This window comes from Heterodontus francisci, chromosome 1 (assembly GCF_036365525.1).
Source record: "Heterodontus francisci isolate sHetFra1 chromosome 1, sHetFra1.hap1, whole genome shotgun sequence".
NCBI lineage: Eukaryota > Metazoa > Chordata > Chondrichthyes > Heterodontiformes > Heterodontidae > Heterodontus > Heterodontus francisci.
This window is the reverse complement of record NC_090371.1, coordinates 150,010,040-150,027,926: the sequence shown is the minus strand read 5'-3', so window position 1 is coordinate 150,027,926 and position 17,887 is coordinate 150,010,040. Positions and strand designations below refer to the sequence as shown.

The 17,887-nt window shown below is 48.3% G+C and overlaps 1 protein-coding gene across 1 annotated transcript; it reads left to right on the top strand.

Annotated features, from left to right (window-relative positions):
* The first annotated feature begins 15,287 nt into the window (after nt 1–15,287).
* Nucleotides 15,288–17,054, top strand: LOC137368932 (uncharacterized). The gene is made up of 2 exons (XM_068029304.1): nt 15,288–15,381; nt 16,330–17,054. The coding sequence occupies exons 1-2, from the start codon at nt 15,288–15,290 to the stop codon at nt 17,052–17,054; spliced, it is 819 nt and encodes a 272-aa protein (XP_067885405.1).
* Nucleotides 17,055–17,887: the final 833 nt, after the last annotated feature.

Here is a 17,887-nt window from a genome sequence, read left to right as displayed (position 1 = left end):
AAGACACGACCTTCCGTCAACAAATCCATACTGACTATCGCTGATTAATCCATGCCTTTCTAAGTGACAGTTTATCCTATCTTATTCACACTGCTCCAATTCTGGTCTGCTTCACAATTTTCCCAGTTTGCTTCATACTGTTCCAATCCCGGCCAACTTAGATAATGGGATAGAATGCCACATATCCAAGTTTGTTGATGGGACAAAGATAGGTGACATTGTCAGCAGTGTAGATGGAAGCATAAAATTACAAAGAAATATTGATATATTAAGTGAATGGGAAAAACTGTGGCAAATCAATTTCGATACAGGCAAGTGTGAGGTCATCCACTTTGGACCTAAAAGATCAGAGTACTTTCTAAATGGTGAAAAACTGGAAACACATCACGTCCTGATCAGAGAACTCCTCTAAGCTGATGATGCTGTACTAGTCGCTCACAGGAAACTCAGCTACAAAGACTCGTGGACTGTTTCTCCCATGCCTGCAACTTGTCCTCCTTGACTATAAGCATTAACAAAACTGTGATCATGGGACAATGTGTTGAATCTCTGCCTCTGTTCACACTAAATAACACTCCACTGGAAGTGGTTAGCAAATTCTGCTTCCTTGGATCCACCGTGATGCCGTGATGCAGAGGTCGATACACGCATAGGGAAAGCAACTCCCACCTTTGGCCGACTCGCGAAACGCGCATGGAATAACACCAAGCTGACCCTTAGGACCAAGCTTATGGTTTATAAGGCCTGTGTTCTCAGCACCTTGCTATATGGCTGTGAAACATGGGTGACTTACAGCTACCAGGAAAAGAAGCTCAATAATTTCCATCTTCACTGTCTGCAGCGCATTATGGATATATCCTGGCAGAACAAAATCATATATGCAGCAGTCCTCTCAAAAGCAGAGCTCCCTAGTGTATTGACACTAATTCAACTGAGGCAGCTTTGGTGGATCGTAAATGTCCGCAGGATAGAAGAAGGCCACATACACAAGGACCTTCTGTATGGTGAGGTAGCCAGGGCCAGATTGTAATGTGTTCTTTATGTTGTCTGCTGCAACTTAAATGATTCCAGTTATGTTAAAGATCTCAAACAGGTTTATTAACAGCTAAAACTATTATATACAGTACAGAGCAAACTATTTACAGAACCTTACTCTGTGTGTTAGAGTTGCAGAGTGACCCTGGCTTGTAGTCACATGACTGCATCCTGGTACTTAGCTCATTCACATACTAAGATCTTAAAGGGACATCACTCTTAAGGTGATCATACAACACAGATGACTAGTGGGGCGCCCAAAGCTGCGCTTCAAGGATGCTTGCAAGTCTGACATGAAGGTGCAAAATGACGACTATCGCACCTGGGATTCACTAACTGGCGAAAGAGGGAAATGGCGACACATCCTGTGGACTGGCAGGCACTACCACGATGACCAGTGGTTACAGCAGCTTGGCAACAGGCGCCAATGCCGAAAACAACTCACAGTGTCATTTGACACCTTCACGTGTGGCACTTGTGGCAGAACCTGCCTCTCAAGGATTGGCCTTCACAGCCATCAGCAAAGATGCACCAAGATGCTCTGAAGACAATCTATGCTCTGCAGGCTTCTGGAAATTCTCCTTTTCTCAGCGCTGATGAACCATGCTGATTACAGACAAGCCCAAAATCCTGGAGAGATCAGCAAAACATTTTAACAATGTTCTGAATCGGCCGTCAACAATCAATGATGAGGCAATTGCCCACTTGCCCCAAATTGAAGTCAACATGCCACTTGCTGACACCCCCAACAAAGCTGAGATCATGAAAGCAATCAGTCTCACGTCGAGCGACATGGCACCAGGGTCAGATTGGATACCAGGTAGAACATACAAGACAAGAGGCAGAATACTCACTGACAAACTCACAAAACTCCTCCAGATTATGGGGAATCAGAAAGCCATTCCTCAGGAATTCAAAGATGCATTAATTGTCCTCTTTTACAAAAGGAAGGGAAATCGTTGAGCTTGTAACAAGCATTAAGAAATCTCCCCACTGTACACATTAGGGAAAATACTTGCAATATTTGACATTGTATCTTGAATAGGAGAGTTAATGCAGCTTCATAAAAGGTTATGGCTCAGTTGACATGCATGTCAGCTCCAGGAAAAATGCCAAGAGCAGAACTGAACCTTGTGCTCAACATTTGTTAATCTGCTAAATCCCTCGACACAGTTAGTTGTGAGGGCCTATGGAAGATCATGGCAAAATTTTGCTGTCCAGAAACATTCATTATGGCACAACAATTCAATGACAGCATGCTTGGATGGTGGAAAGTCTTCTGACACCTTCCAGTCACAGATAGAGTGAATCAGGGCTGTGCGTTGGCTCCTACCCTGTTCAGCATGATGTTCTCTGCCATGCTGTCTGAAATATTCTGTGTTAGTGAAAGTAGCATCCACATTAGATACGGCACAGACGGCAAAACCTTCAATTTGAGGAGACTACAATCCAAAACCAAAGTGTATGAAACTGTGGCTCGTGACTTTCTTTTTGCTGATGACTATGTTCTAAATGCCTGTTCAGAACAAGAAATGCAAATTAGTATGGACTGCTGCTCATCTGCATGTGATAACTTCAGTTTTACCATCAGCACCAAAGACTGAAATCATGTACCAAACTGCCCCACAAAAGCAGTAGGTGAAGCCAACTGTTACAGTCAGTGGTCAAAGGCTTGAAGCAGTTGAAAAATTTACCTACCTCAGCAGCACTCTCTCCAGAGCAGTTGACATTGACGACGGAGTCAACACCAGAATAGCTAAGGCAAGCGTTGTCTTTGGAATGCTGACAGGGGAGGGAAGGGGAAGATGTGTTTGGTAGTGGCCTTACACTGGAGGTGGCTGGAATGGCAGAGGATGATCCTTTGGATATGGAGACTGGTGGGGTGGAAAGTGAGGACAAGGGGAACCCTGTCGCAGTTCTGGGAAGGAGGGGAAGTGGTGAGGGCAGAAGTGCGGGAAATGGGTTGGTCACAGTTGAGGGCCCTGTCAACCACAGTTGGGGGGGGTGGGGAGGGAAATCATTGCTTGAGGAAAAATGAAGACATGTCAGAAGTGCTGTTGTGGAAGGTTACATCATCAGAGCAGATGCGTCAGAGATGGAGAAACTGGGAGAATAGAATGGAGTCCTTACAGGAAGCGGGATGTGAGGAAGTGTAGTCAAGGTAGCCGTGGTAGTGGTGGGCTTATAATGAATGTTAGTGGACAACCTAACCTCAGACATGGAGACAAAGAAGTCGAGGAAGGGAAGGGAAGTGTTGAAGAAAGACCATGTAAACAATTAATTGGGGTAAGAATGGAGCTGGGGCAAATAAATTAGAGGCAAAAGCTGGCAGGAAAACAGGTAGATGAACAATGGGCTACCTTCAAAGAAGAGATAGTTTGGGCACAGTCAAGGTATGTTCCCTCGAAGTGGAAAAGTAGAGCAAAAGAGGTAGAGATTAAGATAAAGAAGAAAAAGTGTGCTTATGACAGATGCCAGGTAGAACATATTATTGAGAACCAGGCTGAATATAGAAGGTCCAGAGAGGAAGTGAAGAAGCAAATAAGAGAAACAAAGAGCATGAGTACAGAATCTACTCCCAAAGATTTCTATAGGCATATAAATAGTAAAAGGGTGGTAAAAGGATGAGTGGTGCCGATTAGGGACCAGAAAGGGGATTTACACATGGAGTCGGAGGGCATAACTGAGGTATTAAAAAAATACTTTAATACACCAAGCAACCTAGGCAATGTTGAAAGAGGAAGTAAGTCAGATACAGGAGGGCTTTAAAACTGATAAAGCAGAAAGTATTAGATCAGCTGTTTGAACTTAAAGGGGATAAAGAACCAGAGCCGGATGAGATGCATCCAAGGATACTATGGGAAGTGAGGGTAGAAATTGCAGAGGCACTGGCCATAATTTTTCAGTCTTCCTTAGACTTAGGGGTGGTGCCAGAGGAGTGGAGAATTGCAAACGTTACACCATTGTTCAAAAAAGGGTGTAAAGATAAACCCACCAACTCCAGGCCAGTCAGTTTAACTTCTGTGGTGGGAAAACCTCTAGAAAAACTAATTCCGGGCATAATTAATAGTCACATGGAAAAATGTGAGTTAATTAAGGAAAGCCAGCATGGATTTCTTAAGGGAAAATCATGTTTAACTAATTTGCTGGAGTTTTTTGAGGCGGTAACAGATAGGGTTGATGAGGGCAATGTTGATGTGGTGTACATGGACTTTCAAAAGGCATTTGATGGACAGTGGCAAAAGACAGTGCCACACACAGACTTGTGAGCAAGCTTGTAGCTCATGGAATAAAAGGGATGGTAGCAACATGGATACAAAATTGGCTGAGTCACAGGAAACAGAGAGTAGTGGTGAATGGATGTTTATCAGGCTGGAGAAAGGTTTGTTGTGGAGTTCCCCAGGGATCAGTGTTAGGACCTTTGCTTTTCCTGATATATATTAATGACCTAGACCTTGGTGTACAGGGCACAATTTCAAACTTTGCAGATGATACGAAACTTGGAAGCATTGTGAACTGTGAGGAGGATAGTGTAGAACTTCAAAAGGACATAGACCAGTTGGTGGAACATGCAGACAGGTGGTAGATGACGTTCAATGCAGAGAAATGTGAGGTGATTCATTTTGGTAGGAAGAACATGGAGAGACAATATAGAATAAAGGGCACAATTCTAAAGTGTGTGCAGGAGCAGAGGGACCTGGGTGTATATGTGCACAAGCCATTAAATGTGGCAGGACAGGTTGAGAGTGCAGTTAATGAAGCATACAGTATCCAGGGCTTTATTAATAGGGGCATAGAGTACAAGAGCAAGGAAGTTATGTTGAACTTGTCGAAGACACTAGTTTGGCCTCTGCTGGAGTATTGCGTCCAATTCTGGGCGCCACACTCAAGGAAAGACATGAGGGCATTGGAGAGAGTATGGAAAAGATTCACGAGAATGGTTCCAGGGATGAGGAATTTCAGTTATGAAGATAGATTGGAGAAGTTAGGACTGTTTTCCTTGGAGAAGAGAAGGCTGATAGTTGATTTGATAGAGGTATTCAAAATCATGAGAGGTCTGGACATGGTAGATCGAGAGAAACTGTTCCCATTCATGAAAGGATCAAGAATGAAAGGGCACAGATTTAAAGTATTTGGTAAGAGAAGCAAAAGTGACATGAGGAAAACCACGCAGTGAGTGGTTAAGGTCTGGAATGCACTGCCCGAGAACATGGTGGAGGCAGATTCAATTGAAGCATTCAAAAGTGAATTAGACAGTTATATGAAAAGGAAGAACGTGCAAGGTTATGGGGAGAAGGCAGGGGAATGGGACTGAGGGAATTGCTCTTTCAGAGAGCCAGTGTAGACATGATGGTCCGAGTGGCCTCCTTCTGCACTGTAACAATTCTGTGATTCTGTAAAGCTGAGAGATGGTGGAAAAGCCATACATCGTTATAGGTTGAGCTCAGCTCCACTGCATGTAGTATGAAATTACTTGAGCTTTTCTTTTCAGGTGACTAACCCATAAGATCAGGGTGCTATAACGTTGAATCTTTCTGCTTAGATTTTCTGGAAACATGGCTCATCCTTGCCCACTCTCAACTCCTCTGGCTCTCTTGTCTTCCATGATTCACCACATCCCCACTAACATTATCTAATACCCTAAGATGACTATCTGAGCTGGTGTGTGGCAGGGAAGAACAGTAAGATGATGAGGGTTGTGGCATTGGAACACAGAGCCAGAGGTTGTGGAAAGGACTCATGGGTGAGGTGTCTTCCTCATCCACTTCCTCATTATCATCGTCATCATCAGAGGTACCAGAAGATTGGAAAGAAGCTAATATGATGCCTGCAGTCAAAGAGGGTGACAAAAATAGAGACAGACATCTACAAACCCATTAGTCTTACTTTTATTCCGTGTCAAATAATGGAATTAATTATCAGGAGTGAACCCGAGTATCAGGTTAGTATCTAGTAAGCAGCAGTCAATTTGGATCAGAAGGGCCAGATCTTGTTTGAACAACCTCCTTGAGGAAGTGAAGGCCTAAGTGGACTGTGGGAAGCCAGTGTAATGTAGTTTGATTTTTTTTGTTCTGATTGCTATAGGAATTCAAGATAAACCCTGGCAATGAATAAGAAACTGGCTGAGGATAGGAACCAATAAGTACTTGTTAGAGAAGTTATGTCAAAAATGGGGGGTGTGGGGGGGAGTACTAAATGGGGTGCCTCAAGGCTGAGTCCTGGCGCTGCAATTATTTCTAATGGATCTGTCAAACAGTTAAAAATGTAATTACTATTAATCTCTTGATTAAAAATTTTAATCTTAGTTAATCTTGGTTTTAATTGTAAATTTAATTGATAAATTATTGCATCCAACTCATTTAAGTTTGTTTTATTACTGATGCTGCAACTATTATTACATAGAATTATAGAAAAGCTCAAATTGAAATGTATGTTATGAAGAGAACATCAAAAACTTTTGAATCATCATAATTTGATTATGGAGTGCAAACTAAAAAAGGAAAATTGGTCAGCTTTACATCTCTATAAGTGGGAAAAAATGCAATGCCGTTTATAAATATAAAAAAAACAGAAAATGTTGGAAATACTCCAGCAGGCCAGGAAGCATCTATGGAGAGAGAAGCAAAGTTAACATTTCAGGCCTGTTACTTTTGGAGTTCTCACGAAAGGTCATTGACCTGAAACATTAACTCGGTTTCTCTCTCCACAGATGCTGTCTAACCTACATTGTTGCCAGCATTTTCTGTTTTAATTTCAGATTTCCAGCATCTGCTTTATTTTGCTTTTCTACAGTTCTAAAACCTCAGTTCTATTTCTTGCTGCCGTTTAGCCAGTTGCTTAGACAGACAAGTTTGTTTATGCTTTGGGACATAATGGTGCTCAATTGTTACTTACAATCTGATCTGAAGGTGAGGAATTGTTCAGCTGGCACCATTATTGCCTACATTGCAAAGCATTTACATGCCAGCTTTGCTAAACCTTCGTGGGTATAAACACACTTTGATCAGTAGCCTGGAGGACAACCTGCCAATGTGATAAGTGGTTCTGTTTCATAGCTCGCCAAAGCAGTGCTGGTTGGCTTTGTTACTTCATATTTGTCAGATGCTGCAAAGTGAAGGTTCATTTTCTTTTTTGGGTGGTTCAGCTTTTGCCATTAGTGCACCAGGTTCCTGTAGGCAATTTTACCTCTTTCTTAAGTTCAGAGACCGAGAATTATGATTGACACAATCTCACACTAAATCCAGTACCTTTATTGAGAATTTTAAACAAAACAGTTTCGACTAAATTACATAGATACCCCTCAGTAGTCAATCTGAGATAATTACAGGTGGCTTAGGAGTAATCTTTGAACGAGATCTTCCTGCTTGGTTCCCTGGGACTCTTCCTGTAAATATGTATTTTCTGTCTTCTTTCTGCACCGCTGCCTGTTGATAGATATCTTTTGTGTTCTTTCTGCAGCCCTCCCTTGTGGGCCTTTCTCAGGGGGTTATATGCAGACTACAATTTTTTGAAAAGTTCAGACATAATTTCTTCTGTATGTGATTGGTTAGTTGGATGCAAGATCAGCTATTGGTTGGTTAGCATATTCCCAAGTAGCCTTCCGTTGGTTTAGCCACATAAGGACTTCTTCCTGTCCCGCTGTGATTGCCTGTCTGGCTTTGATTAGTTTGCTGTGATTAACTGTTTTGTATCAGTGTAAATTGTTCTATTCCATTTAGCAGTCTCACTCCCATTAACAAGTATCGATGTAATTAGCAGGTATTGCACCCATTTGATTTCCACATGATGAACACTGCTCGGAACTCGTAGGCAGTCGTTAACCCTTTCCTTACATTCCTGATCTTGCAACACATCTGACAAGATAAGAGTTAACTTCCACATCTCGCCATCTCAGAAGGCACCACAGATTCTTAACTCAAATCAAAGCAAAATAATGCAGATGCAGGAAATCTGTAATAAAAACAGAAAGTGCTGGAAATACGCAGCAGGTCTAGCAGCATCTTGAAGGTCACAGACCTGAAACATTAACTCTGCTTCTCTCTCCACAGATGCTGCCTGATCTGCTGAGTATTTCCAGCACCTTCTGTTTTTATTACAGATTCTTAACTCTTGAGTCCAGCAGTGTTGTGCTATTTTAAACCATGTGTGATTGATGCTTGCTTTGTGTTTAGATAAGTTTACAGAGAAGGGTTTTTAAACCGAACAACATCTACTGGGTTATTGTCTGAGACAGCCATAACACAAAAGAGAAGCACAATTTCGGTTAGAGCATGAAACAGGAAACATACATCTCTACCCCAAGGAGCTCAATCAGATACCTGCAAGGGGAGGAATTGCTGCTGTGAAATGCAAAGCAAACATCAGATCAGGATCTGAAGGAGTCGCCCAATTTATCGTAACCCAAATATCACAGAATTTTGAACATGAAAGTACAGTGTCCAGCTTCTGTAGTTTGTGAAATTAAGCAGGAGTGGGCACTGCTATATTGTGCTTCTGAGCAGTTAAGTGGCAAGTAATATTTGTGCCACGCAAGTGCCAGGCAATGACCATCACCAGCAAGAGAGAATCTAACCATCTCCCCTTAATGTTCAGTGGCAAGACCATTGCTGAATCCCCCACCAATTACATCCTGGGGGTGGGGGGTAACCATTGACCAGAAACTTAACTGGATCAGTCATATAAATACTGTGGCTACACGAGCAGGTCAGAGGCTGAGAATTCTGCAATGAGTAACTTACCTCTTGTCCACCGTTGTCAAGGCACAAGTCAGGAGTGTAATGGAATACTGTCCACTTGGCTGGATGAATGTAGCTCCAACAAATCTCAAGAACCTCAACACCATCCATGAAAAAGCAGCCCACTTGGTTGGCAATCCCGCCACCACGAGCACACAGTGGCCTTAAGTGGCCCTTAAGGACCTCAATTGGCCTCTGGGAAGGAAGGCTGCCATCCACCTTCACTGCTGCTGATAGAATTCCATGGCATCAGGAAGGTGACAGGAGCTCCAACCCCCCTCCCTGCCCTACCCCCCTCCCCCGGCTTCCCCTGTCATTTTACGGCCCCCACCGCCTTCCAACCTGCTCCCGGGGCCCATTAAATTCCACCTTTTCGGTTGAATTAGTGAGTCTATCGTGGGTCCCGGCAGTCGACCCGGAAATTAGCGTCATACCAGCTAGTCATGTGGGCGCCAGCCCACCGCGATCATGCAACAGGCAGCTATTTTACATAATGGAGGTGTGGGGCTCATCCAATCGTGGCGGGGGCGGGATGCGAGACACCAAATACGGCATTGGATGACTGTGGAGCAGGTTCTGGTGCCATATTTTTCATCAGTAAAGTGATGGAAGGTGTCATTGACAGTTCTACAAAGTGGCACTTGCTTAGCAAGAACCTGCTCAGTGACCCTCAGTTTAGGTTCTGCCAGGGCCACTCAGCTCCTGACCTCATCACAGCCTTGGTTTAAACATGCACAAAAGAGATGAACGCAAGAGATGAGGTGAGAGTGACTGCCCTTGACATCAAGGCAATATTTGACCGAGTATGGCATCAAGGAGCCCTAGCAAAACTGGAGTCAATGGGAATTAGGGGGAAATCTCTCCGCCGGTTGGAATTGTACCTAGCGCAAAGGAAGATGTTTATGGTTGTTGAAGGTCAATCATCTCAGCTCCAGGATATCACTGCAGGAGTTCCTCAAGATAGTGTCCCTGGCCCAACCATCTTCAGCTGCTTCATCAATGACCTTCCTTCAATCATAAGGCCAGAAGTGGGGATGTTCACTGATGATTTCACAATGTTCATCACCATTGGCGACTCCTCAGATACTGAAGCAGTCCGTGTAGAAATACAGCAAGACCTGGACAATATCCAGGCTTGGGCTGATAAGTGGCAAGTAACATTCGTGCCACATAAGTGCCAGGCAATGACCATCTCCAACAAGAGAAAATCTAACCATCTCCCCTTGGCATTATGATCACTGAATTCCCCACTATCAACATCCTGGGGGTTACCATTGACCAGAAACTGAATTGGAATAGCCACATAAATATCATGGCTCCAAGAGCAGGTCAGAGGCTAGTAATCTTGTGGCGAGTAACTCACCTCCTGACTCCCCCAAGCCTGTCCACCATCTACAAGGCACAAGTCAGGAGTGTGATGGAATAGTCTCCACTTGCCTGGATGAGTGCAGCACCAATAACACTCAAGAATCTCAACACTATCCAGGACAAAACAGCCCACCTGATTGGCAGCCCATCCACAACATTCACTCCCTCCACCACCAGCGCACAGTGGCAGCAGTGTGTACCATCTACGAGATGCACTGCAACAATGCACCAAGGCTACTCAGGCAGAACCCTCCAAACCCACAACCTCTACCACCTAGAAGGACAAGGGCAGCAGATGTGTGGGAACACCACCACCTGCAAGTTCCCTTCCAAGTCACACACCATCCTTGGAATGGTATCTTGGAACTATATCGCCGTTCCATCACTGTCGCTGGGTCAAAATCCTGGAACTCCCTCCCTAACAGTTCTGTGGGTGCACTTACCCCACTGGACTGCAGTGATTCAAGAAGGCAGCTCACCACCACCTTCTCAAGGACATTTAGCAAAGGGCAATAAATGCTGGTCTGGTCAGCGATGCCCACATCCCATGAAAACAAATAAATTTTTAAAAAAATTAAAGTCCTGCCAGCCCTGCTTGCATTGATGCCTTGGACTCATTTTCTCCTAGCTCTGCACAACAGAGACCAGTGTTGCAGTATCTCTGGACACCCCCTACTCCCGGAGACAAACCCTGCAGAATGGCAAAGGCACGACACAGGGTGGCCCCAAGTTTCAGTGATGCCTCCCTCCAGATTTTCCTCCAGGCAGTAAGGGAAAGGCAGGAGATCCTCTTTCCCAGTGATGGCAAGAAGAGGTCCTCCCGCCTGTCCAAGCAAGCCTGGATGGAGATAGCTGAGGAGGTCAGCAGCCATGGGCTCACCCCCAGACATGGGTACAGTGCCACAAGAGGGCCAACAACTTCCTTCTTTCTGCCAAGGTGAACGATCTGTCCGTCTCTCCTTTTTTACTGATTACAAGTGGCTACACAGGAGGAAGCAGGATATAGGGAGGGAGGCACTACTACTGCACTGGCAGAGGGGATTAGGCATTATCTCATCCTGCCAGATGCATGGCTGCATCTTGCCACAGGCCACATTCTTTCACTGTTCACCCCCCCTTAACTAACCTGAGATTGGCAGGAGCATGAGCTATTTAGGGTACCACAGTAGGGGACGTGGGGCTGACAGCAGAACTGTCATGTTGATCTCTCTGCAAAGTATGACTTTCTCCCTCCTTCCTCTTGCAGGAAAAGAGGGTCCATTACAGGAGAAAGATATCCCGGACTGGAGGAGGCATCCCAGACCTTCATCCAATCTTCACAGCAGAGGAAGCATCATTAGAATTGGCAGGGACCCAGGGCGGCCGCTTCATATCAGATGGAGAGACTGGAGTCTCTGTGCAAGAGAGTGAGGATTGTCTTCCATTGACATACAGTTCACTTCTGAAGACTCATATCACGTATGGCTGACGAGATCTGCAAAGTCTAACCCACATATGTTTGTGTTCTCCCACGGAGGTCGGTGTCTGCAGGAGACTCCAGCAGAAGGCGGACAGCTGTCCACCTCTGAGCAGGAACTATAGTCAAAGGAAGCACTGTCCCATGACTCTCCTGCACCTTCCAGAGCGCAGATACTATCACCTCGGTGAGATTCTGCACTGCTTTAGAATCAGGGTCACAAACTGGTGAGAGCACTGTATACACACCCGAGCAGATGGCTGAGGCTGAGACAGCTGGGGTCTCTGACAGTCAGAGGACTGTGAGTGGCCAGGGTCATGGTGAGCCCCAGGCCGGTGATGAGCATCTGGTATTGACAGCACAGGGCATGCTGGAGTTGCAGGGAGAGGTAAGGCAACATCTGGTGGAGTTGACAGAGGCCATGCGCAGCCATGAGTGGATGATGGAGGAGTCCATCCATGACATGAGTGCTGCCATGTCTCAGATGTTTGAGTGTATGGTTTCCTCCATCGAGAGTTTGGCGATCCTCATGGAGAGCCAGATTCCACATATGCACGCAGACCTGTACAGCATCGCCTTGGCCATGAGCTCAATGCCGCAGTAGCAAGGCGAGAGAAGAACGAGGTGCCTGGAGTCTTCTCCAGCTCTTTGTCCTTCTCTGGTCAGCAGGGAGGTTCAAGTGAGCCTTGAAAGGGAGGAGGAGAGGCTGCCCTACAGAGCTGGGAGCTTCCCTCAGGGTGCTCTAAGTGTGGACACCGGCTCCTCAGCGCCTCTGCCAGTAAGCCCAGCTCCAGCAGCCATGATGCCTGAGGGGAGTCCTGCTCCAGTGCAGGAAACCTTCAGGCAGCCGGGGCTTCCAGGCCAAAGACAGCCAGAGGATGACTGACATAGTCATCCCAGGCCAAGGGGCAGCCTGTCTCCAGCCCAGCTGCTAGTGCAGGGATCATATTGCATAGAAACACTCGCAAACGTATAAAGAAAACCACCGAGAGACACTTGGGGGTTCATGGGTGTTTGAAAGTTGAAATTTGCTGCATCAGATCAAGTTCTTTTGTTCTTGCAATTAGCTTTCATTCTATAAAAGTTATTATTCTATGATGTATTATTGTGAGCTGCTGACTTCCCCCTTCCCCCTTAGTGGATGCTAATGTAGGCAAAGCCCTCATTTGAATATAATCTCCCATGGGACAAAACACGTGGTTCAGCTGGGTGCTGGCGACGGAACACTAATAGAAAGGAGGCGACAGACTGCATGCATTGAGGTGAGTCCTTATACTTTTGACTTTGAGTGGCCATCATGGTGGCTGAAAGTGGGTAAGTATGAGGTTGTGTCTTGTCTCCTGGGCCTGTTACTCAATCTGCCTGGCCTCCAGTGCAAGGGCCTCAACATCCAGTGCTGCTTGTTCGTCTCCCTCCTCCACATCCTCCTCATTGGTGGAGGAGTGTCGCTCAGTCATGTCCTCTTCATGCAAGGCCTCCCTCATCTGCAGTGCTAGATTGTGCAGAGCATAGCTATACGTGAAACCCTCACTGGGGCATACTGCTGGTCTCCGCCAGATTGATCTAGGCAATGGAATCTCATCTTCAGCAGTCCAATTGCTTGCTCGTTGGTCGCTCAGATGGAGCCATGGCAAGTGTTCTACCTCTCCTCTGCTGCAGTGTGGGGGCTTCCTCACAGGCGTCAATAGCCAAGTTTTCAATGGGTAGCCTTTGTCCCCGAGAATCCATCTGTGAAGGTGAGCGGTGGGCCTGAAAAGCTGTGGCACCTGGGATTGGGACTGTCAAAGTATGTAGATGTTGTGGCTGCTCCCGGGAAGCAGGAAATGCTTTTGGTGGTCGCAGACCAGTTGAACATTGATTGAATGAAAGCCCTTCCTGTTGATGAAGGCGGCTGGCTGGTCCATGGGAGCCTTGATCGCCATCTGCTTGCAATTCATCACTTTTTGCGTCTGGGGAATCCAGCGATGGCCCCAAATCCGAAAGCTGACAGACTGATAGTGTCGGTCCGGTAGTGCACATAGTCACCAGCCCTCTTGAACAGGGCTTTGGTCATGTCATTGATGCATCGATGGGCTGTTGCCTGGGAAACCCCACACATGTCCCTGACGGATCCTTGGAATGATTGTAAAGGTTTAGTGCCACTGTGATCATCAGAATTACTTGCATAGAGTGACCCCAAATCCCATAGGCTGCAACTCATCCTCCAGCATGGTGTATAAGGTGCTGACGGCCTCCCTGGAGAGCCATAGTCTTACTGACAATACTGCTCGAAGATTTCGATGAATCTTATTCGAGTCTGGTATGTTCTCTGGTGCAGGTGGGCCCTTCTTGACATGCTGCTGTTCTCATCGCGGAGCTTCACGGGCAGGCACAGCTACCTCCTGGTCCTCCCTCCATCAGAGACATGCATCATGCCATGGGGGCCCAAAAACAAAGGGTATGTGAGACCCATGCCAGCTGATCAGTGAGCCAATGGAATGTTGTCGTTGCAGAGAAGACCCTGCTTTGGCAGCTGTGCCTTTGCTATTTCACCTGGCACACACCCTGATGGCCATCAGTGCCCACCCTTGCTGATAGCCGACCCTATCATTCCAACAGTATGCGCAATCAAACATCACCCAATAGTTTGGTCAGCTGATCCAGCGACCCAAACCCAACCTTGGAGACCACCGAGACCTTGCTCAGCCAACATTCTCACCCGAGAACCTGCTCAGCCAACACTCCCAACCGAGACCCTGCTCAACCGACACTTCCACCCGAGACGCTGCTCAGTCGACACTCTCACCCGAGAACCTGCTCAGCCAACACTCCCAACCGAGACCCTGCTCAACCGACACTTCCACCCGAGACGCTGCTCAGTCGACACTCTCACCCGAGACCCTGCTCAACCGACACTTCCACCCGAGACGCTGCTCAGTCGACACTCTCACCCGAGACCCTGCTCAGTCGACACTCCCACCCGAGACCCTGCTCAGTCGACACTCCCACCCGAGACGCTGCTCAGCCGACACTCTCACCCGAGACCCTGCTCATCCGACACTCCCACCCGAGACCATGCTCAGTTGACACTCTCACCCGAGACCCTGCTCAGCGGATACTCTCACCCGAGACCCTGCTCATCCGACACTCCCACCCGAGACCCTGCTCAGTCGACACTCCCACCCGAGACCCTGCTCAATTGACACTCCCACCCGAGACCATGCTCAGTCGACACTTCCACCCGAGACCCTGCTCAATCGACACTCCCACCCGAGACCCTGCTCAATCGACACTCCCACCCGAGACCCTGCTCAGTCGACACTCCCACCTGAGACCATGCTCAGTCGACACTTCCACCCGAGATGCTGCTCAACCGACACTCCCAACCGAGACCCAGCCCAGCCGACACTCTCACCCGAGACCCTGCTCATCCGACACTCCCACCCGAGACCATGCTCAGTCGACAGTTCCACCCAAGATGCTGTTCAGTCGACAATCCCACCCGAGACCCTGCTCATCCGACACTCCCACCCGAGACCCTGCTCAGTTGACACTCCCACCCGAGACCACGCTCAATCGACACTTCCACCCGAGATGCTGCTCAGTTGACAATCCCACCCGAGACCCTGCTCAACCGACACTCCCACCCGAGACCCTGCTCAGTTGACACCCCCACCCGAGACCCTGCTCAACCGACACTCCCACCCGAGACCATGCTCAGTCGACACTCCCACCCGAGACCCTGCGCAGTTGACACCCCCACCCGAGACCCTGCTCAACCGACACTCCCACCCGAGACCATGCTCAGTTGACACCCCCACCCGAGACCCTGCTCAACCGACACTCTGACCTGAGACCCTGCTCATCCGACACTCCCACCCGAGACCCTGCTCAGTCGACACTTCCACCCGAGATGCTGCTCAGTCGACAATCCCACCCGAGACCTTGCTCATCCGACACTCCCACCCGAGACCCTGCTCAGTCGACACTCCCACCCGAGACCCTGCTCAGTCGACACTCCCACCCGAGATCCTGCTCAATCGACACTTCCACCTGATACCCTACTCAACCGACACTCTCACCCGAGACCCTGCTCAACTGACACTCTCACCCGAGACCCTGCTCAACCGACACTCTCACCCGAGACCCTGCTCAGTCGACAGTCCCACCTGAGACCCTGCTCATCCGACACTCCCACCCGAGACCCTGCTCAGTCGACACTCCCACCCGAGACCCTGCTCAGTCGACACTCCCACCCGAGATCCTGCTCAATCGACACTTCCACCTGATACCCTACTCAACCGACACTCTCACCCGAGACCCTGCTCAACTGACACTCTCACCCGAGACCCTGCTCAACCGACACTCTCACCCGAGACCCTGCTCAGTCGACAGTCCCACCTGAGACCCTGCTCAGTCGACACTCCCACCCGAGACCCAGCCCAGCCGACACTCCCACCCGAGATGCTGCTCAGTCGACACTCCCACCCGAGACCCTGCTCAGCCAACATTCTCAACTGAGACCCTGCTCAACCGACACTCGCACCCGAGAACCTGCTCAACCGAAACTCCCAACACAAACCCTGCTCAGTCGACCCTCCCACCCGAGACCCTGCTCAACCGAAACTCCCAACCGAGACCCTGCTCAACTGAAACTCCCAACCGAGACCCTGCTCAGTTGACACTCCCACCTGAGACCCTGCTCAACCGAAACTCCCAACCGAGACCCTGCTCATGTCGACACTCCCACCCGAGACCCTGCTCAGCTGACACTCCCACCCGAGACCCTGCCCAGTCGACACTCCCACCCGAGAACCTGCTCAGTCGACACTCCCACCCGAGACCCTGCTCAGTCGATACTCCCACCCGAGAACCAGCCCAGCCGACACCCACCCGAGACCCTGCTCAACCGAAACTTCCAACCGAGACCCTGCTCAGCCGACACTCCCACCCGAGACCCAGCCCAGTCGACACTCTCACCCGAGAACCTGCTCAACCGACACTCCCAACCGAGAACCTGCTCAGTCGACACTCCCACCCAAGACCCTGCTCAGTCGACACTCCCACCCGAGACTCTGCTCAGTCGACACTCCCACCCGAGACCCAGCCCAGCCGACACTCCCACCCGAGACGCTGCTCAGCTGACACTCCAACTGAGTCCCTGCCCTGCCAACACTCCCACCCGAGACCCTGCTCTGCTGACACTCCCACCTGAGACCTTGTTCAGCCGACATTCCCAACCGAGACCCTGCTCAGCCAGTACTTCCAACCAAGACCGTGCTCAACCGACACTCCCACCCGAGACGCTGCTCAACCAACACTCCCACCCGAGGCGCTGCTCAAATGAAGCTCCCAGCCGAGACCCTGCTCAGTTGACACTCCCAACTGAGACTCTGCTCAGCCGTCACTCCCACCCGAGACCCCGACCCCCCAGCCAACAAGGGCCTCCGTTCTGCCTTCTACCCCTATGCAGTGGTTGATATGGCTGCCTACCCATCATGTTACTGAGGCTTAGCCTTGGTGCTGCCAGCTTTTAATACGAATTATATGTTAATATATTAAACATAAGTGCTCTACAATTTAAATGACTTTCCTGTTGCGTCGGGGCAGTGATGCCGCCCTTGGTACTTTCCCACTGCTGCCCCAACTCGGAACCGACGTCACAATGCCGGATTTCTGGCGGACGCTTCTGACGCGATTTCTCTGGTCCCCACGCCTCATTTCCCGTTCCAAACAGCCGCATTAAATTCAACCCATTATGTGCATCGTTGGTCCCAATTGTTGTCACCTTGCATCTACATCCCACTCTTTTGCAACATCCAAGAAACACCCCACATGTTTCAGCATGGTGACTCTCTTCGGTATGTTTTACTGTTAATGCAAAAGACCAAAGACCAAAATATCCAGGCAGGTGAGCAGTGATTCCAAGCTACTTGTGATTACATTCAGGAATCACCATTCAAAGCAACAACTGTTGCAAATGTAACACTCGCATTGCATGCTTTTGATGTTACAGTATATAGATGATCTACCCATGATAGAATGGTTCCTCTAGAAGGCAAGGCATGTAACTGATTGGAAGATTGTATTTGAACTATATCTGCTGGCCCTGTATCACTTACAATGTTAGCGAGTCTGCAGTTGGTAGATAGCCACTTTGCAAACCATTGATTATGTGATGTACTTAGCGTGATTCATGGGCCTGTAGCGATCCTGAATTTCTGATAGCATACTCTGTTGAAATTGACTAGTTTCATTCATTGTATTGTTGTCGCCAGTAGCAGGAGAATTGCCAGAAAGTTTGTTTTGATGA

Coding starts and splice junctions, on each gene's coding strand:
- LOC137368932 (XM_068029304.1), top strand. CDS start 15,288: ATGCTCAGTCGACACTCCCACCCGAGACCCTGCGCAGTTGACACCCCC. Junction 15,382..16,329: donor CCCACCCGAGACCATGCTCA/GTTGACACCCCC, acceptor CTCCCACCCGAG/ACCCTGCTCAGCTGACACTC.